At 40.3% G+C, this 21452-nt stretch overlaps 1 protein-coding gene across 6 annotated transcripts in view; it reads right to left on the bottom strand.

Annotated features, from left to right (window-relative positions):
- The window catches only part of safb (scaffold attachment factor B), a 44834-nt gene that overhangs the window by 4540 nt on the left and 18842 nt on the right, over positions 1 to 21452 (bottom strand). For 5 of the 6 annotated variants that reach the window (XR_007958111.1, XM_052037619.1, XM_052037621.1 and 2 more), the window contains 11 exons: positions 21177 to 21301; positions 17410 to 17558; positions 16905 to 16993; positions 15718 to 15860; positions 12479 to 12635; positions 11185 to 11306; positions 10954 to 11109; positions 8464 to 8736; positions 7317 to 7350; positions 6223 to 6374; positions 2564 to 2676 (listed from right to left, as the gene is read on the bottom strand). Coding sequence is in view for 5 of the 6 variants with exons in the window: in XM_052037619.1 (XP_051893579.1) it covers positions 2564 to 2676; positions 6223 to 6374; positions 7317 to 7350; positions 8464 to 8736; positions 10954 to 11109; positions 11185 to 11306; positions 12479 to 12635; positions 15718 to 15860; positions 16905 to 16993; positions 17410 to 17558; positions 21177 to 21301 (1513 nt within the window). In the remaining variant the exon portion in view is untranslated. The remainder of the gene's footprint in view (positions 1 to 2563; positions 2677 to 6222; positions 6375 to 7316; positions 7351 to 8463; positions 8737 to 10953; positions 11110 to 11184; positions 11307 to 12478; positions 12636 to 15717; positions 15861 to 16904; positions 16994 to 17409; positions 17559 to 21176; positions 21302 to 21452) is intronic. The other variant, XM_052037622.1, reaches the window with a different exon arrangement.

Raw genomic sequence — 21452 nt, 5'->3', positions numbered from 1 at the left:
GATGTTTCAAGAGTTGGAAAGATTAACCTCCAACAACCACTGAAGTGTTTTCCCCTGACGGCCACTGACTTTAGTTTTATTAGGACTGATGTCACAGTCAAATGCAGTCTTTATGTCAAGGGCAGTTTTTTTCATCACTGGAACCCAATTTTGTCCATTTTTGGACAGTGACTGATGTCTGAAGCAAGTGACTCTGGTCAAGGACAAGCAGTTTTTTTGTTGAGATGATGCATTGCCCAGGAACCTTTCATCACTTTGCTGATGACTGGAAATTGACTGATTGGACTGCAACCCGAATTGAATTTTCCTGCTCTTTGTGAACAGGATACACCTAGACTATTTTCCACATTAAGTAGATGTCTGTGCTGTAACTATACTAGAACTTGGTTAAAGGTATGACTAAATCTGAAGCACAAGCTTTCAGTACAGTAGCCAGGATCCTGCCTAATTCAATAACTTAGCTGTGATCAGCCATTTATTGCCATCACATGGAGTGAATTGAATTGGCTGAAGATTGGTTTCTGTGACAGTGGGGAATCACAGGAGGAAGCCAGGATGCATCACCTACGCTGCACTTCTGGCTGTATTGTTGTGAAATGGCTGCATTTGTTTGCAAGTACTGTACTTTGGGGAGAACAAAACAGATGAGCAGAACTAGAAACAAAGCATCTCACATACATCCGTTACTCACCCTAACAGAAGCCCCTGACAAACAGAAATCTGTCCCTCAGAATTTATAACAATGCCATTAATCTGCAATAGTCGATATAATTTGAAACTCGGAAGGCATTTAGCTTTCAATCTGGGTGACATTATTGCTTGTAGTTATTAATGAGTGCATAAACAAGGAAAGTAAACTAGGTACTTAAAAGTCACAATTGCTACCGATGCACCTCTGGAAAGCTGAATTAAGCATGCATGCTCAGGTCTGTGTAAAAATATCATCTCATTACCCTGTAGGGAAGTGACTTGTTAATGCTGTTCAGTAGTGTGGGTGATATTAGCTGCCTCTTTTGACTAACCAATCTGATTTTATTCCAGATGGATTATTGATCTGAAACACCATTTCTTCTTTCATAGATTCTGCCTGACCTACTGAATGTTTCTAGCACTTGTTTAAATAAATGTTAAATAGATGCTACACCTATTGTAAACTTACTTTAACCTTAGGGTGTTAGTAATGGCAATAATTAAAACCACAATTTTTTTGTCTACTCTGATGAAATACTCCAATTGCATTTGGTCATCTGGGGATTTAACGGCAGAGATAACCTTCAAACAAATACAAAATACCCCCAAGTCTTAAACATTACTAAAAATGTTAGTGTGTGCCTATAAATGCTAGGTAGAATGGGCATGCTGAGCAAAAATAAAACCAAGATTACAAATGCATTTCCATAGCGAACCTAAAGGAATAATTCAAAATTGAAATCAAGTTTAGTGAAATACCATAACCAAGAAAATAACATCACACTACCTTCCATCACATCTTCAGGATTAGATGGTCTGATACAGTATCAGTAGCATTCCATATTCAGTGTACTGCCCATATCAGTGAAGCAGGCCTATGAAGGATCGAGGCCAGTCAATGGTTTTAGGTAGAATTTTATTTTGCATGGAGTAAATTATGAAGAAATCATGGGATCGATCTCACCATAAATCCAAGCCATGCTGCTAGTGTGTTCCACTGGGAGACACCCAATGATTCTTCAATTGCATTATTTCAAACATCCAACTCACCATACTCAACAATTCAGTCCTAATGTACCATTAGTCTAATCTATTTCTACAAAATATGTATGTCGTTTGGTAATGTATCCAACATTATGACACTTGCATCTCCTTCTGTATCTGGGAAGCATGAGGTAGTTAAGATCAGTCAGGCTTGTTTTTATTTAAATATGAATTGTTGGTCTAACAAATATACATTTTTGTGTAATATAGATCAAAAAGAGCTCCCAAATCACCTAGAAAGGAGTTGAAGGATATCACAGAAGTTTGGGAGAGATGTGGTGAGACAACAAAATGGATGGTAATACATGTTGATTTCAAAAACTAAATAAGAAAATCTTTTCTTCACTATGGGCACTTTTCAGCTTTGATATACCCCATTTATAAGAGGTACTGAAACACATAGCAGTGTAACCATTAAACAAATGTTTCAATAGTCCATTTAAAAATGCCTATTACTTTTGAAATGTTAAAATCATGTAGAAAACTCAACCATTGGGGAAGTTTAAATTTTGATTGCTGAGGTTCCAAAAACCAACATTCTAGTGAATAGACACAACTTGAGTTGTTAATTCCAGCAACATTATTTCATAAAGTAATCCATGCCAAGACCAAGTTCTGGTAGTGTAAAATACAAACTATCTGCCTCATGCAAATCATAAGCAAGCACCCCGTTGTCAGCAACATCGCTGAAGTGTTTACACAGGTATTTAGGGTGAAATAAAGGAAAATGCTGATTGCAATTCTTTGTTCCAAGTCAGAATGACTAGTCAATTATGATTTCAGAATCTTAAACTTTTCATTCTTAAGTGCATCTCCTTCAACAGGTTACCTTGCCAACGGTCATGATCTCTTCCCATAATTCCTCCATCCATGCTTCCCTGCCAAGAGCGCTCTGGATGACCTTCTATCTTCCGCCCATGGTCACCACCCCAATCCCTATCTCTGTTCAAGAAAGTAACACATTGAGTCAATGTAGGTATTTCCAACAGAGACATGCAAGGTGGGTGAGAGTTCAATTCCTACTGCTACTGATATGCTGCTAGTTTTAATATTACCCATAGTTCCATTAACTTACATTCCCACTCAAAAATTGCACCTCCCCCTACATCACCTATGTTCCCATGTCTCCTGCTATCAAATACAAGATCATCAAGACCCAATTATCTGCTGTGCAACTTTATTCTCTCCATGCCAATGCACCCCACCAACAAAACTGATGAGAACATTGGTGATATGAGGGACAGATGAACAACGCCCACTGTGCAGACAAATGCCCCTCAGTTCCCCTTTAAATTTCTCCCCTGCCCTGGGACAAAGACTATCTGTCCTATCTATGTCCCTCAGTTTTATAAATCTCTATAAAATCACAACTCCCACGTTCTAGTAGGAGCAAATTCAGCTTATCCAATCTCTCCTTATAACTACAGCCCTCCATTCCAGGTAACATCCTGGTGAATCTCTTCTGTACTCTGTCTATTGCTACCACATCCTTCCTGTAGTGTGGTGACTAGAACTGTACATAACACCCAAAGTGCAGTCCAACCTGTACTTTATGCAACTGCAACATGACATCCCAACTCTTATACTCAATGTCTTGGCCTATGAAGGCAAGCCTTCTTCATTACTGTAACTTCATTTGCAGGGTGCTATGGACTTGCACCCCAAGGTCTCTCAATCCTCCCAAGGCCCTGTCATTTACTTGATATATCCTAACAGAATTTGTCCTCAAAGTGCACTCATCCCATCCCCCGGTGGATCTGCTCTCCCCTCACCTCCCTCTCACTATCTCTTACCTGCATCTACCTATCGCCACCTTGTGCCCACCCCGCCTCCCCTTTTTTGTCCACTTTTCACTGCTCTGCTTTTCCCTCCGATATATTGGTCTTCCCCTTTTCTCATCTTCAGTCCTGAAGAAAGGTCCTGACCCTTTCTTCAGGACTGCCTGCTTTTCTCCACGGATGCTGCCTGGCCTGCTGAGTTCCTCCAGCATCATTGTGTTTTTCATCTAGATTCCAACATCTGCAGTCCTTTGTTTCTCCTTCATTCACATGCACCTGTATTAAATCTCATCTGCTACCACTTTGCCCAACTTTCCAGCTGACCTGTCCCACTTTATCTTCAATCGGCCCCTGCCTTTCCAAGTGAACACAAATCCTGCCCCTCAGAATCTCCTCTAACAACTTGCCTACCACTGACAAAAGGGTCACTGCACTTTAGTGCCAGGTTTATCCCTACTGCCCTTTTTAAGAGGACAACACTACCTTATCTTCAAGCCTTCTGTTACCTCACATGTGGCCAACAAAAATGCAAAGGTTTCTGCCACAGCCCCAGCAATCTCCTCCCTCACTAATCCTGGGATAAATCCTGTCAAGCCCTGGGAATTCCATGTATGCCAGGATTTTTTTTTAAAAACACTTCCTCCTTCCTGTTATAGACATGTGCCAGAATATCAGCGTAACCGTCCCTCAAGTCTTCAGCCTCCACACCCTTCTCCCTGGTGAGTAATGATGGGAAGTATTCATTTCAGACCTGCTCATAATTCCCGGCTCCACATTTAGATTACTCCTTTGGTCCCTGAGGGGACCAAAGTCTTAGCTATCCTTTTGCTTCCAACATACCTGTAAAACGTTTTAGGATTCTCCTTAATCCTACTTGCCAATCTTAAAACTAGCCAATGCACCCCATTGACAAAACCATGATCAGTGCATTTAATCCTTCTATTTAATCCTTCTGCAGCGCGATAAAGTTAGACAACACATTCTACATCACCTCCATCTACTTAAAACATGCACACAACATTCTGGTCATGATTATTTCCACTTCTACACTAGAATACTTTAACTGTATTGATGATATCTGCCTCAGTCACTCCAATTGGTTGTACCTTCACATTTCTAAGAGCACTGTAAGGATCACTCCTTTTAGTAAATAATGCATTCTATAGTAAACAAACTACTACTTCTGAAAATCCAGAACAAAAAAAAGACACAAATTAAAACTTAAGAGTTAGGCCATTTCAGTGTGCATTTCTTCCACACAAGCAGAATGGATATCTGGAACTTGTTCTGGAACATGCACATTTGGGGATGCGAGGCAAGTGAACTTCAGGATCAAGACGCTGCGTTTCATGGACAGCAACTTCAAGAGGCAGGCACCCCACAGCTCTAGATGGTGCAGTTAGGGAAAACTAGAGTGTAAAAATGAACAGGCAGTTCTGGTCACCCGAGGATATCTTGTTTTCTCACGAGTACTCATGGCAGAAAGGGTTCTCCTGGGGAGTACAGCCAGAACCACCACAACTGCACATGGTTGGCTCAGCTGTACAGAGAGGAAGGGAGAAAAGGTCAAACGAGCAATAGGTATTAGGGATCCTATAATTAGGAAAGCAGACTTAGCATTTCTATGGCAACAGCCTTGGGGGGGGTTGGGGAGGGATGGTAAACAGCCAGAATCCATATTGGCAGCAGGTGATGTAGGTTGAAGGAATGAGACCTTAAGGACAAATTGAGTTTGGAAAGAGAGATTGAGAGGTGATAATGTCTTTAGTATATTCAGTGAATACAGAAATAGGACAATGGTATAGATGGTATATAGGACTCCCCAGGAGTCCTGCACCATCTGTAGGGATGGTGCAGGACTCCTGGGGAGTGGACAGATCCTGGAAAGATGGAAAGTGCGCACAAGGTTTATGAAGTGACTGCATGAATTGAAAAATTAAGATTGTGGATAAACCAAGTTTGTGACAGAGGAGGCCAAGAGAGACTTAACTATATGATTATGAGGAGCCTAGATAGTCCTATGAGGAGCCAGTTGACGTATTTCTCTGGGCAGCAGGGTCAAAAAAAAACAAGGGCAGACATTTAATGTAATTACAAAGATTAAAAGGAGAGAAGAGGAAAAATTCTATTCACCCACCAGGTGGTAATGATCTGGAACTCATTGTCTGACAGGGTGGTAGAGGCATATTTAAGCAATGCTGGAAGACATACAAGTCAACATTCACAGAGTTGGAAGGTAGGATTAGGTTTGATGACTTTTTGGACCAGCATGATCAAAGGCTAAATGGTTGCTTTCTGTGTCATAAATTTTCAATGATTCTAATTTTTATGTTTGGCAAGGATAACAGGGTGAATGAATGAACAGTAATAGATATATTATTTCAGTGAATGTTGAATAATCTAGGCGGTATGGGCTAATCTGGCTCCTATGATGCTTTTGCCAACACATCCATAACTGAAATTGATGCCTGCTTCCAATCTGTGCTACCATACATCTTTAGTGTCTTTCTCCACAAATTCTAATACCTCCATCAACATGAACCATCTCACTTACAAATCACTTACTAATCCTTGCCTATGTACTGCAGCACCCTAATTGACCAACATTCTCACTGACAAATCCAAGGCCATTCCTTACAGTACTACAGAGCTTCACCCCTCCATTTTTAGCCCATGCACAATGTGTTCTCTCCTTTTGGCCAACACTTACCTTGATTGCTGAGGCATTATTCCTCCTCTGTTGTCTCCCACACGTTTCATGCCAGGTCCATAGCCACCACTAGACCCGCCCCAACCTTCTCGCTGTGACCCTGAATCACGGCTGTGGCGCTCTGGTCCTCCGTGTCTTCCATCAGGATAATGCTGACGGTTTTAATGCAAATATTTTAAGATTTTTTCCGAATGATTTACCTGGTTTGTTTTGTGAATACTCCACTTCAATCCAATATAATTTTTAACAGGTGAAGTAGTCACCATACGAGAATAAATGAACCAGTTTACACCTCATTGGTAGGACAAACATCAGTACACATTGGGGTCCTTTATTAAAACTTTACTTTTCAATCTCATTAATATAAGACCAGTGCTTCTTCTTCAGCCCATCTTGTTCAATATGAGGCCCAGTTCCTTTTCCTTCTAGCCCCCTTGTATTACAAGAAATTGCAACGTCCATCATTCTCGTAAGTTCATAGAACTGAGAAATATTCTTCTCCCGTTCATTCTGTGATGTGGAGCTTCAGGCGCCCCATTGTAGCCCAATCATAATATGCAACCACTGTTTAGGAGCAGGTTCTCAAATCTAGCTTTCAGGAACTACTAATAACATCGTTCCATGTCTGAACTACCTCATTAGCCCCTTTATGTTTGTCTTCAAGATGTGGGAAGATCTACAAAAGGCAAAACTGTGACATCATAAGGGACTTCAGCAAAACACGCATCTGACTTTTACCCTTTTTAAAAATGCTCACAGGTTTCCCAGTCTGTAAATAACATCCACAAACATTTTGCAGATTAATGGGCATCTCGTTGCACCAAGACTCCAACAATAACAAGTTTTAAAAGACAGTTGGACAGGTACATGCATAGGAAAGGTTTAGGAGGTTATGGGCCAAATGCTGGCAAATGGGACTAGCTTGGGATGAGTCATCTTGGTTGGCATGGACCAGTTGGGCTGAAGGGCTTGTTTCCGTGCTGTATGACTCCATGAATCTATACAACAATATTATTTCTAAGACAGGAAAGCTATACCTCATGGATTCTAACTGCATACATGAAATCAGGTCAAACAAAGCAAAGTAATATTACCTGTCCATCTCTATCACCAATCATGCCTCGGGAACTGTAATGGAAAGTAACAACAAATTCAATGAATGAAGGCACTAGGACCACTATAAATTTTGATTACATCTGGATCAGAATATCAAGGCTGCTGAAATAAAACTGATTTTTGGAATTGTGCACGTGTATTCTCTGGTAATTTTTTGAACTGTATCAGTACTGTAGACCAGTATGGCAACAATTATGTAGGCACCTGAATGTGAAAAATCAGGCATTCTGTTATCAGCAAAATCATCTTTATTTGACTCAGCAGCTGAAAGCACCAACTGGGGTGTGCAGAAATGGTGCAAACACCATTCTACACCAGAACTCCAAATGAAGAACTGGAATACGAGGATCTCACTGAAGGGAGAGCAAAGCATCAAACTAAGTGTCTTTCTTAGCTACAATCATAACCCTCTTAAAAGATTTATCTCGGATGAATGTTCCTTTACTAAAGGTTTTTCAGGTGTTTAATTTTATATTACCTATAATATAAACAAATATTTAAAGGTTTTCAAGTTTTTAAAGTTTTCATAAATTTAAAAATTATATTTAAAGCCCAAGTTCTCCCATGAATTTTTACTGTTGGAATGGACCAGGTTTCTCACACATCCATACTTAAGTTTCCTTAATTGTTTAGATTTCAAATCAGTGCAATGTTTCTGTCATGAGCAGATAAACTAATTACATTCAACCTTGGATACAAGGTAACGTTACTTAACCCAAACTTCCAGAAGCAAATCTGATTGATCTGCTTTTCAAATACGCAGAACTGAGCACAAAGTGGGGCAAACAGCAGGGCTGTTGACAAAGCACTGCAACACAAGATCCCAAAATCTGTCACAGACATGGAAAGTGAAAATGCCGTTCAGTGCCATACATTTAGAGAAGTCAATGAAATGGTTACAAAATCCAAACAAACACTGGGCCATGCAATCCAGTGCATCAGCCAAACTTGCTACTAACACAAGGAGGCCTGAAAACATTGTGTGAGGAGTAATTTAGTTACCTGAAATTGACAAAGGCAACAAGCAAACCTTCAACACATATGCCTCATTCTTACTCAATCCCAATTCTATAGGAACATGCACATTTCAGCGATTTGCTTTGTGATTTAAAATTCAGTTTATACCTAGAATCACGCCGGTCTGGCATCCTATCAAGTTTCCAGTCCCCGCGTGGTGGCCCTCTTCGTGGAGATTCACGCCGAGGACTGTGGTTGCGATGAGAACTGTGAACAAGGTGTCTATCATGATCTCTACCAGATTTCATCATGATCTCACGGCCTCGGCTACCACCTCGCCTTTCATGAAACCCTTCAGGTCTCTTGTCAAACCTTCCTCCAAAAGGTATTTCATCCCGACGTGGTGGACCACTATCTCTTCGTTCAAAACGGTCCATTCGCCTGAGAGATGTCATTAAGCAAATTATCAAACTCACTTTTCTTAGTCAAAAAGTTAATCAAAAGCAGAGAAAAGACACCCAAAATACAAAAAGTATTAGTATTCAGAGATCAAGGCCCAGAACACACTCTGGAACCCAGATCCTAAACCAATTCAAAAGCTAATTGGCTCCTCTCACTACCAGCTTTGAAGTAAAAATAATCACTGGCAGTCACTCTCCTACAATTAATGCTATCATCATAAGCAAAAAACGAGCCGGAGGAACTCAGTGGGTCAGGCAACATCTTTGGAGGGACATTTTGGATCAAGAGCCATCTAGACTGAAAGAGTAGAGGGAAGATAGCCAGCATAAAGAGGTGAGGGGGAGGGGGGAGCCAAGAGCTAGCAAGCGAAAGGTGAGGAGGGGTTGACTGGCAGATGAAGCAAGGTGAGGGAGTGAAGGTGGAGATAACAACAGAGGCTAGGAAGTGATAAACAGAAACAAAGGGCTGCAGATTATGGAATCTGACAAAGGAAGGTGAAGAGTGGAACCAAATAAGGCAGGGATGGCAGGCAAAGGGGAATAGTGGGGGGAGGGGATAGTGGAACCAGTGGGAGGAGAGTGTGTGTGATGGGCAGATAAGAGTCAGTGGGGAGTGGAAAGAAACTGGGTGATAGGGGGCTGGAGGGGTGTGTTACGGAAAGAAGGGTGCATGTAGGAGGATCTGTGTAGCTCATAAGGAAGGAGAAAAGGGACAGACCTGAAATCAGAGAGTTCAATGTTCATGCTGTTGGGTTGTCAACTGGCCAGGCAGAAGAGGAACTGTTGTTTAGTGCCGTCACAAGCATTAATTCCATTCAACCTTGGTTATAAGACAATGCAACTTAATCAAACTGCCAGAGGCAATTCCGATTCAGTTGTGCTCCCTGCATTTCTCACACTCAGAAGCAAGCATGAAGTGGCACAACCCGCAGAAAAAAGTTCTGGGCATGGGATTATCCGGAATACTGCATCAGAACTCCGAAGCCAGTTTGTGTGAAAAACAGCTCCAGATATGGATTTGGAGCAAATTAGAAAAACATTCCACCATATCAATTTCATACTGTGCCTGATAGGTAAGGCATGTTTACCTTTATTAGTCAAGACACTGGGTTCAGAGTTAGATGTTGCAGCTTTATAAAACTCCGGTTAGGCCACATTTGGAGTACTGAATTCAGTTCTGGTTGCCCCATTGCAGGAAGGATGTGGTGGCTTTGGAGAGGGTGCAGAAGAGGTTTACTAGGATGCTGCCTGGATTAGAGGACACATGCTACAAAGTGAGGTTGGACAAACTAGGGTACTCCCCAGAGGCTGAGGGGAGACCTGACAGAAGTTTATAAAATCATGAGAGGCATAGAGAGCATGAGAAATCATGAGAGCAGACAGTTGGTGTCTTTTCCCCAGAGTTGAAATGTCTAATACTAGAGGGCATGCATTTAACGCAAGAGAGGATAAGTTCAAAGGAGATGTGCGGGCAATATTTTTTAAAATATATATAGATTTTAGATTTTATTTACAGCGTGGTAACAGGCCCTTCTGGCCCAATGAGTCCGCGCCGCCCACTTTAAACCCAAATTAACCTACTCGTACGCCTTTGGAATGTGGGAGGAAACCGGAGCACCTGGAGGAAACCCACGCAGACACGGGAGAACGTACAAACTCCTTACAGACAGCGACGGGAATCGAACCCCGATCGCTGGCACTGTAATAGCGTCGCGCTAACTGCTATGCTACCGTGGTGGGTGCCTGTGATGTGCTGCCAGGGGTGGTAGTGGAGGCAAATACGATAACAGGCATTTAAGAGGCTCTCAGATAGGCATGTGAATGCAGAGAGTGAAAGGATATGGGCATTGTGTAAGCAGAAAGGGATTAGTTTAGTTAGGCATTTAATTACTAGTTTAATTAGTTCAGCACAACATCATGGGCTGAAGGGCTGTTCCTGTGCTGTATGTTCTACATTTTATGTTCTAAAATGAAAACTCATTTTTGGGGCAAACTGCTTCCATTCCTCTTAGTCCTACTTTATTATTAACACTCAAGTTCCCCAATTCAACTCCATTTATGTAGAATTTTCAAAATATAAACAAAGAACCAGACCCTTTCCTTACAGATATGGCAGCTGTTTAATGTAATTAACACTGACCCTTCATCATCCTAATGTCAACATACATTGCATGGTATACCCCGAATCACAACATACCTGTCCATCTGCATATCCATAAATGCCCGACCTCGATCCCGATGGTCAAAATCACTGAACCGGTCCGGGCGGCCAAAGTCTGACCCATGACTGCTGTATCTGTTGTCACTATCCAGCGCCATACGTTTTTGATCAGGCCAATACTGATCATCTCGCCTAGAAAAAGATCATCATTAGGATCACAGAGACAACTATTAGCGAAAACGAAGCAAAATTAGATTCAACATTTACCTATCACTGTCATACGGCCTTTTAAGACCACCACGGCGTTCATGTTCATAGCGCATTTGCTCCTGTTGACGGCGCAATTCTTCTCTCTCTCTATTAATTCGCTCTTGCTCCCGCCTCCTTTCCTGTGCAGCAATGGGGAAGTACATCTTTAGTGTTATGTAAATGAACAGTACCAGAATAAACTTAGCTTAATTCAATGTACAAAAGCTCCCATTTGATTCAAGCAATAAATACAACCACTCATTACATTGTTCTTAACTGAACCACAACTGGGAACCAGCCACGATGTTTAGAAGGTCACGGCAGTAAAAGTGGTTACCAACATGTGCCAGTTAATCAATTACACCCAATAATCTGATGTTTGCCCAGGGGCTCCCTCAGTCCCATCTCACTGTGAGCACAGGAGTTCCCTGCTTCTGTGCATCAACCAGCCATTATGTCAGTGTATTACATCTAACTGCCATTGCAGCACGCTTCATCAGGCATTAAGTACATCACCCTCGCACCCGAATGCTTCAAGGCGAAATGTCAAGCTCCCAGGCAAATAATGTTGTCTCAACAACCTACAGCTCCCTCGAAAGTACTCAATGCCCAGCTCCCTCAATACTTCCCTAATGCTAGCTGAATAAACTGTTTTTACACTAGATTAGCAGTTGTCACTGTGAATAACTAACAAATTAAAATGTATCCTGACATTTGCATTTAGAGCACAGAAACAGGCTCTTCGGCCCAACTCATCCACGCTGACCAAGATGCCCATCCAAGTTAGCCCTATTTGGCCCATACCAAATCCCTCCTATCGATGTACTTAACCATATGTCTTTTAAATGTTATTGTACCAGCCTCTACTACTTCCTCTAACAGCTTGTTCTATATACATACCACCCGCTGTGCAGAAAAATTTGCCCCTCAGGTTCCTATTAAATCTCTTGCCCCTCACCCTAAACCGGCTAGGCCTCAATTCCTCAACCCTGGGAAAAAGACTCTGGACATTCACCCTATCTATGCCCCTTGTGATTTTATACACGGTTCTAAGATCATCCGTGTGTCCTACCCTCCAAGGGGTAAAATCATAGCCTGCCCAACCTCTCCCTATACCCCAAGTCCCTCGAGTCCTGGCAACATCCTCGTAAATCTTTTCTGCACTCTTTCCAACTTAATATCTTTTCTATGGCAGAGTGATCAAAACCGAACACAAAACTCCAAGTGTGGCCTCACCACACATCTTGTACAACTGCAACATACCCTATACTCAATTCCTTTAGCTACCACGTTGACAGAATTCCCACTTTACCTGTTCTATTTGGATTCTCTCCCGTTCCAGTTTCTCGCGTTCTAGCCGTTCCCTCTCCAGACGCTTTCTTTCAACTTCAAGTCGCTCTCGCTCCCGTTGGAGCAGCTCTCGTTCTTGACGTTCCCGCATACGCTCTCTCTCCCATTTTTCCCGTTCCCTATTAGAATAGATTTTTCTATTAAAAAATTACCAGTTCTTTAAAGTAATTTTGAAATAAAGTGCCTCAAAACAGCAAAAAAAATTTCCACAAACACACATTTCTCCTTTACCAAAAGATGCAGAGAACACATTCACTGTCCTCACACTTACTCGTATTGTAAATGGCTTCTGTTCGGTTATTTCAAACCTGCTATCACTGTGCTCCTGAAAAGGGACAACATTGTCTAACTTAATCCAACTACCATAGCACTTAGTTACAACCATTCCCATTAATTCACTCAGTTTGAACCATCTCAGTACCGTGTTTGATCCTGCAAAATTTCAGTTCAGCAACTTCAAAGGCTGCTTGCCTTCATCTTCACAAAGGCTGTTTGCCTCTGATGAAACTGTCATCCACAAATTTATTAATTCTGTATGAATTCTTAGATCAGCCTAGCTTCTCTCAGTTTCAACTAGGTTGCATGACCTAGCTGTTGTGCAATAGGAAGTGTTGACCACACATTTGCCCTCAATGATCTTCATTAGTTCCAAACTAAAAATTCACAGCCTTATTTCCAAATGTTTTCACAGCCTCCTCCATCCCATTCCTAGATTCACATTCTACATTGTGAGTCCACTTGATAACATCCCAACAATCAGCAGCCAACCATGGTTGCATTGCCCTAGCACCTTCCTCCATAAATCTCTCCACGTGACTACCTCAGCCTGGCTTGGAAAGTCTCCAATCAACATTTTCTTTTATCACTACCCTTGGCAATGATGCTTTTATTAGATGCTCTTTGGAAAGATTTTCAACATTAAATATATTTAAATATCTCTACTTAGGTGTTACCAGGTAGCCATGGTAATCTGGGAGTTATCAACGAGGCTAGAGATTAGCATCCTTTTCCTGCTGTCCATTATTCTACATTTGTGCAAAACAGTTTCTCCCTCCCTCAGAGGTATACAAGTGCAAATTTCACAAGAAGCTCAAGGGCACCAAGTAAAGGATACTTTTACCCAATGGTGACAGTGACAACTTAGTAGCACAAGTCTTTCCTCTCCCCTTGATAAAAATCTAATTTAACCTTAAACATGGTGTGGAGGACCTTGTGTCATTCAAAGTACAAGCAAACAATTCCTATATCAATTAAGTTTCAGAATTGAAGTAGACCACTTTTAGCTTCAATCACTGCTCAATTATTGCTCAAGCTGATGACTGATACTTCAAACTTGTGTCTTTAATAGCTACCCAAACTCAAAAGACCCAGCATGTAAAAGCATTCCTTATGCCCTTTTACTCATTTGCCTTGGATTACATCTAGGGTGAGCTAGCCAATTGGTTACAAAATTGACAGAGGGTGATAGTGGGTTGTTTTTCATATTGGACGCCTGTGACCAGTGGCATGTCACAGGGATCAGTGCTGGGTCCACTGTGGTTTGTCTTCTATATTAACCATTTGGATGAGAACGTAGCTGCCGTGGTTAATAAGTTTGTGGTTGACACCAAGATTGGTGGTATAGTGAACAGTAAAGAGGGTTATCCAAGATTGCAACAGGATCTAGATCAACTGGGCAAGTGGGCCAAAGAATGGCAGATGGAATTTAACTTGGATAAGGTGTTGCACTTTGATAAATTGAACCAGGGCAGAACTTGCACAGTGAATGGCGGGCCACTGGTGTGTTACAGAACAGAGAAACCTAGAAGTACAGTTACAGAGTTCCCAGGAAGTAGAGGCACAGGTAGACACAGAGAAGGCAACATTTGACACGTTTTGGCTTCATCAATCAGAGCATTGAGTACAAGAGTTGGGACATCATGTCAGAAATGTAGAAGTCATTGGTGAGACCACACTTGGGACTATTGTGTGCAGTTCTGGTCACCCACCAATATTTTCAGCTGTGGAACTGTTCTGGGCACCATTGATTATAAGATTCCATTTTCTTCGTCAAAGTTAAATGGGACAGACAAGTTTGTTCCTATACAGGTGCTGTTTGTGGCTTTTGACAACTCTGCACCTTATCCTTCCCCTCAAGCTGTCGGCAGGTCTCGTTGTTATGTACAAGCACCATTGGTACCACAGCCAGAGCTGATGTCAGCATGGGCAGTCTGTGCCACACCCCTAATTTGTACAGCAATATCTAAACCATGAGTTTGGATTCACCTTTGCCTTAATGAACTCATTATAGCCATACAGTAAGTATCAAAGTAACTGCTCCAGACTACTTTAACTTCTGGGCCAGAAGCATACAGATTGCTAATGTCAGATGCTTATAAATAATAAAAGGTGCAGAAAAGATTCATGAGTATGTTGCTGGGACTGGAGGGCTTGAGTTACAAGACTGGATAGACTGGGACTGTTTTCCCTGGAGTGTAAAAGGCTGATGGCTATACAAAATCATGAGGGGCGTAGTTAAGGAAAATGACCATTTTCCCCCCAGGGGAGGGGACTCCAAAACTACAGGAACATGCATTTGAGAGGGGAAAGATTTAAAAGGGACCAGAGGGGCAAGATTTTCCAGAGGGTCAGGGTATATGCAACAAGCTGTAGAGGTGGGTACAATTATAACATTTAAGAGACATTTAGACAGGTACATGGATAGGAAAGGTTTAGAGGGATATGGACCAAACGCAGACAAATGTGACTAGCTCAGATAGACAACTTGTTTGGCATGGACAAGATGGACAGGTGGGGTTGCTTCCATGCTGTATAACTCTAGGACTCCATAACTTGCTTTACAACGAAAGCTCAAGTCACAACAAGGATAAACATACAAAAGCAGCATACAATCTAGGCATATCCTGATGTAGTGTACTGAACCCATCAGTGAACCAAGCCTAGAGTGGAATCAGGCCAGTCAATGGTTTGGTGCAGTCATTTTATATAGCATGGAGTACACTATGAGAGGATCATAAAACGGATCCAAACATAAATCCATAGCCATGCATTCAGTTGCATACATCTCAGTTGGAAAAAATAACAAATTTATTTTGGTTTTTGGTCACTTTGTTAAAAGCCACAAAATTACATATCGATAATATGCAATGTTATGACAAAAAAAAAAGGAAAAATTTTTAAAACTTTTCTGTTAAGATTTACCTGCGCCTTTCAATCTCACGAATCTCCCGCTCACGTTGCCTTTGCCGCTCCCGCTCCCGCTGTTCTTTGATTTTATCGAAGGACAACATATCCTTTTTGTCCTTTTCCTTGCTGTCTGGCTTGCTGTCCAAGTTCTTTACAGACTAATGTTAACAGAAAGATTTTCTCTTCAATTTTAGTGTTTTGTAGGTTGAACTGCTTAAAAAAGACCTAACATACAAGTTTGGAGTAAGGATATCAGGTGTTTAAAAAGGCCCTGGTGCAGAGATTTACTAACTGAAGGGATCATAAATTAGCCCATTTTTAATCATGGTTGAACCTTAATTTGATATTGACATTCATTGGACTCCTCCGCACAGGAGTAAACTGATTTTAGCATCTGACTGCACGAAAAGAGAACAGGACATTTGGAATGATATTAATTGTGCTTAACTAAGATCTTATAGGTTACAGTTGCAAGACAGCAGGGCAGGTTTAGAGCCACCTGATCAATGCACCAATGCTACCACACAGATTTGAAGGGAGTGAGTAATTAAATAGTTTAACAGAAGGCAAGCAATGAAGAAAAGTATTTCATAACTAACTCTCTGAAGAGTGTGCAGGAATGCTAAGTGCAAGCTAGAGAAAGTTATTTTGATCAATTCTCTCCCTCCTTCTAAAGTGTTTAAAGCTGTTTTAGTTATCTAGCTGTTATCTCTAGTAGCAAGTCAAAAGGTCCCCATTATATGAATGTGTGCTTTTTTTCCCCCCTCAGTGATTTAGGGAGGCAAAGAAAAATATGGGGAGCTGCTTTCACAGATGCACTCTACCCAAGCTTGTGATGTTTCATTTGAGCAATCCCACCCACCCAGAGGAAAATTGACCATTTTTTTTTCTGTTTTTAAAAACTTTGTTCTTCCTTTCATTTTATTGGTGTATACATCTTCGACATCATTGCTTTCCTGGATTCATGTTCAAGTTGCTTCTGCTCTATGTATTGATCAAAAACAGAATTGACTGGACTGACAGCAGATCAAAAGCTAAAGTTCCATTAAAATGGTATCACTTTTCCCATTTCAGTTTAACACTATTTGGTCTCTGGTTTAGTTTAGTCTAGTCTATTTTAATTGGCTGGAACAAAATACTTGAGGCATCTTGACCAAGCTGCAGGATAGTCTTTATTTTGTGGCACTACGTGCAGGACATACCGACTCATCTTTGGATTTTGTCTTCACACTGATGACTGGTTCCCCTTTAGATTTATCCATCACGACTATTCTTTCAGAACCACGACTTCCTGAAAGCACAACGTAAATGTTTAAACACTTTATAAAGTGGAAGCATTTTACATCTTCGGAATGACATGCAAAGATGATTTAATTCTGGTGTAAAAAGATTCAAAAATGAACTTGTCCCAGAAGTGCGATTCAAAGCTGGAACTGGAATATTATTGTCACGTGTATCAAGGTACAGCGAAAAGCTCATCTTACATACCGTTCATACAGATCAATTCATTACAGAGTGCATTGAGGTAGCACAAGGTAAATCAATAACAGAATGCAGAATAGTGTTACAGCTATAAAGAAAGTGCAGGTCCAAACCTATGCAGCAAGAGATGTGCAAATATCATTGAAGTAAAAATTACCAATCTGTCAGAGACATACTCGAACTTGAAGAGCATTTAGAGATTCGCCTTCGAACTTGGCATCTTACCTGATCTGCTTCCATCAGCACGCGAGGATCCAGATTTCCGTTCAATTTTAAAATCTTTTTTATCATCCCTCTTTTCATCCTTTGACTCTTTCTTTTTGTCATCCAATTTCTTTAAATCATCTTTTTTATCATTTTTCCCACTGCTCGCTCTGAAATACAATTGGATGTATAAAGAGGATTTCACTGAGAAGTTGATAGACATACATGGACAATATATTAATAGGTTACAGAGGTGCTTAACTCTGTTTTCCAACAGTCAACTTTTTCCTTACACAAATTTTTTCCTGGTATTAACTTACAGGCCTGTCACTTGAACTTTATGTTCAACAGGTTACAACAGATTCTAATTATTGGAGTTATATAAAAAAACTGTAAACATAACCAGATAGTTGATCATGCATCTTTCTTCTAGGTGCAAAGGAATGTTGTCATTTCATTCAACAGTAGTAGAACTGTTATTGTGTACATGGGATATAGAACTATCAGAACTACTATGGCTATATACTCAATTGCCTTCAACACTTGAATGTGAAAATGGACATTTAAGTGCAATACAGAAGAAATGCCCTATTGCCAGGAGATCAACTTTCAGACAGGTTATTAAACCTAACCTTCGTCCACTTGTTCTTGAACGTCTAGAGAATGCCGAACTGATGCCCGGACCAATGCTTCAGAAGTACTGAGCAAAATACTACAATGAATGTTTTAGGTTGGTAAATGGTCCTTCTAACAAATGCCAACAAAATGAAGTTAATTTGAGAACTCGGATGTAAAAAGAATACTTTTCTTTCAAATGAGTATATTTTCTCGCATTCACCCTCTTGTTATTTTGAGACCAACCTGCAAAATAATCAACAGCCTAATTTCCAAATCTGACTTCACAGAAATGAAATTTGTGAAATCATCACTACTAGAACAAATCGCCTACCTGAAACCTTTAAATTCATCAGATTTTCCATTAAGGATAATACCCTATCTATGCTTGAAGAATAAAAGACTTTCAAGCACTATTTTAGTACCAATTGTTCACAACTATCAAACATTAACTAATTAGTAACTTCATTTACTGGCTGTCTACATGACTACTTTGTCATTAATTCAATGGACACAGCTGTCCTTTTTAAGTACAAATTCCATTGGTACGTTCTTTCCTGGGGAAATGCATTGAGCAACAAGCAAAGCACTTGGCATAGTTGATGGACAACCTGGTTGCAGTTGTGCTAAGAACTGACTACGCGTCAGGAAGTTAGAAGCACGTGTAACAAGGTTCAAGTTAACACCAAAGAACCAACAGGAACAGTATTACACAATAAGACATGAATAATTAATAACAATGAAGTAAAGATAAATTCAGAGTAATCATAATTTGAGAAAACGTTAAGTATGGAAGCATTGCAGTGAGGGATAAACAAGAGTCAAATCTGAACAAAATGAACAAGGTAGGTGGGTGAAATGGTTCAGGCAGACCAAGAAACAAGATTATGATAGTAAAGCAAAAGCAGCAACACAAAATATTTAAAGTCAATTAATAATTCACAACAAATATACATACAAGCTATGGAATTAAAAATCTCACAGGAATGGTCCAACGATAGCTAGGGTGCAAGCTTGAGGTTTAGGAAATATTTAGTAGTCAAAAAGCCATTACTAGAAAATTGGGATGTAAATTAGCAAAGAATCAGGTTTAAAAAAAGTAAATATGGGTCTCTTAAAGGGTAGAGGTGGAGAAATTATATGGGAAATAAGGAAATGCCAGAGACAATAAAAAAAATATTCTGTCTACTTCCTCAGAATAGAAGATACAAAAGACAGTATTCCAGAATGAGCCTCTGACGTTTACGATTTTCATTACCATGTTCAATCAGGATACAGAAAGTATCCAGTTTGTCGATGGTAGGAAAGGTTGGGAAGAGAGACAGTGAGGATACCAGAAAGATATAAAAATGTAATAAGTCAGAGATAGAAATACTGGGACTTGTGGTCGGCGTATCCTTGCTATGAATCACAATGGTAACACAGAGGGGAGGTACAAGGAAGTAGACTTTATAAATGTTTGATGTGTTAGAATAAAGAACTCTTTATTGCAATTACATTGGGCCAGAGGGAGGTCACTGTTGAATAGTGTGCACAGCTGTTTAAAAATTCCTTATTGAAAAACAGAAGGAAACCATTTGGCTCACCTCATCAAATGTCAAGCTAAACTTAGCTCCAGGGACTGAGGTTTGATCCTATGAGGCAGTAGCTCGAACTGCTGCATACTGTACCAGTTTGGTCATACCCAAGAAGCCAAGCACCTACTTTAAGGAGATTCCAAAGGCTCACTGACATCTTAAGAGATAGGGGAGGGGGGAGAACTATCTTATGAGAATAAATCAAGCAGACTATGGCTTTATTTCCAACAGTTCAATAGAATGAGAAGCGATCACATTGCCAAAGTTCTTACAGGCTCTAATGGGCAGATGCTGGAGGACACTTTCTCTAAATTCTTGAACTGGGGACAAATGCAGATATGTTTACAACATATTAATTAAAAGGAACTTAGAATTCAAGTGTCTGATTTTGCTCGTGGAATATAGTTAGCAAATGCGAGTTAGGTACTGCACTTTTTTTTTGTAACTCACTTCCTTGTACATTTCCTAGTGTAGCTTGTCAATTCACAACACATTTACTTTCTGTAATGTGGCCTTATCCTATCATTTTTGTTAAACACAAAATAAAATAGCAACTTATTATCTCAAAGCATGCAGTCCCCCATTGAGTCTATGAATAATATTAACAGCTTTGTTCATAGGATATACAAGGATCTGAACTTTTGGGCAGTTTTAGAAACAGCCTTTAACTCTAACAAGTTACTCTCTCATCTCTTACTTAGTTTTAGAGAGAGGTTAGGCAATCAAACTAGCTTCAACCAAAGCAGCTCTAAACACTCCCTCGGGTGAACAATTTTCCAAAACATCCTTGTGGAAAAGCAGGACCGCATTAATTGAAAGGCTAAAAAATACAGATACTGGAAATTCGAAATAAAGCCTTTTCATAATACATTGGAGTATCCTGATGTAACTTTCCATGGAGATATCTTTTGCCCAAAATACAAATATTAATTAGATCCTAGTAAAACTATCCACAACATATCAAGGCTGTTACACACGAGACAGAATTAGATCCAAATCCTTGCATTTCTTCCCTCAGCAGTAATCAAAGATAATAATGGGCAGTTTGACTCACAAATGCAAAAGTGGCTGTCTTAAAGCAAGATTTTTTCATTGCAGACTCTAGCACTGTACCTTACTCTATAGCTAGAACCATGGGAGAATTGGAATTGTGGACATTTTCCCTTTAGGCTGCCAAGCATAGTGCATCATCACACTCCAACAACGGACCACAGATAAAGCTAAATTTTAAACATTGCACATATAGCTGGATGTAAAATGAAAGTGCTCTTCTCTCCCATCTATGTCTTTACTGAAGGAGCAGGTAGCAAATCTTACGGAAAGTTTTGTGCTCTATTAATAAAGCACAAATAAATTTTTACATGAAAAAATGTTTGTGCAACCTGGTGGTAATAATCCAATATGAGCCACTTTTACTGTTTGATAGTGAGCAAGACTTTTATGTTCAGAAAAGAGAATTAATACTTCACTATACTATGGTCTACAATGATCACATAATGACCAAAGCTGCTTTATTACTGGCATTTAATGAAAGCATATAATTTCAAAAGTCACCCAAGCAATATTTTATACATATTCGCAATGATTAGAACTGACCTGTCAGTTTTGGAATCTGCAGAATGACGCCTATCACTGCTGAGTTCTCGACTGGACACTGATTTGGGATCCTTTTTTGAATCGTCCTTCTTATCTGGTTTCTTACCCGAAGGCTCATTTTTAGCCTGAAAAACCAGAGTACCATCAACAACCTCAACACAAAAACCATCACAAGTCATATTCCAGGTTAGCTGGACACTCAAGGCTGCTTACTAACCATAATGATGAAGATTCCTTCCACATAAATGATCCTGTGCCAACTCTTCATTCTCTAAT

The sequence above is a fragment of the Pristis pectinata genome, chromosome 24 (assembly GCF_009764475.1).
Source record: "Pristis pectinata isolate sPriPec2 chromosome 24, sPriPec2.1.pri, whole genome shotgun sequence".
In the NCBI taxonomy this organism is placed as follows: Eukaryota; Metazoa; Chordata; class Chondrichthyes; order Rhinopristiformes; family Pristidae; genus Pristis; species Pristis pectinata.
The sequence above is the reverse complement of the archived record's forward strand: the minus strand, read 5'-3'. Positions and strand labels throughout refer to the sequence as shown.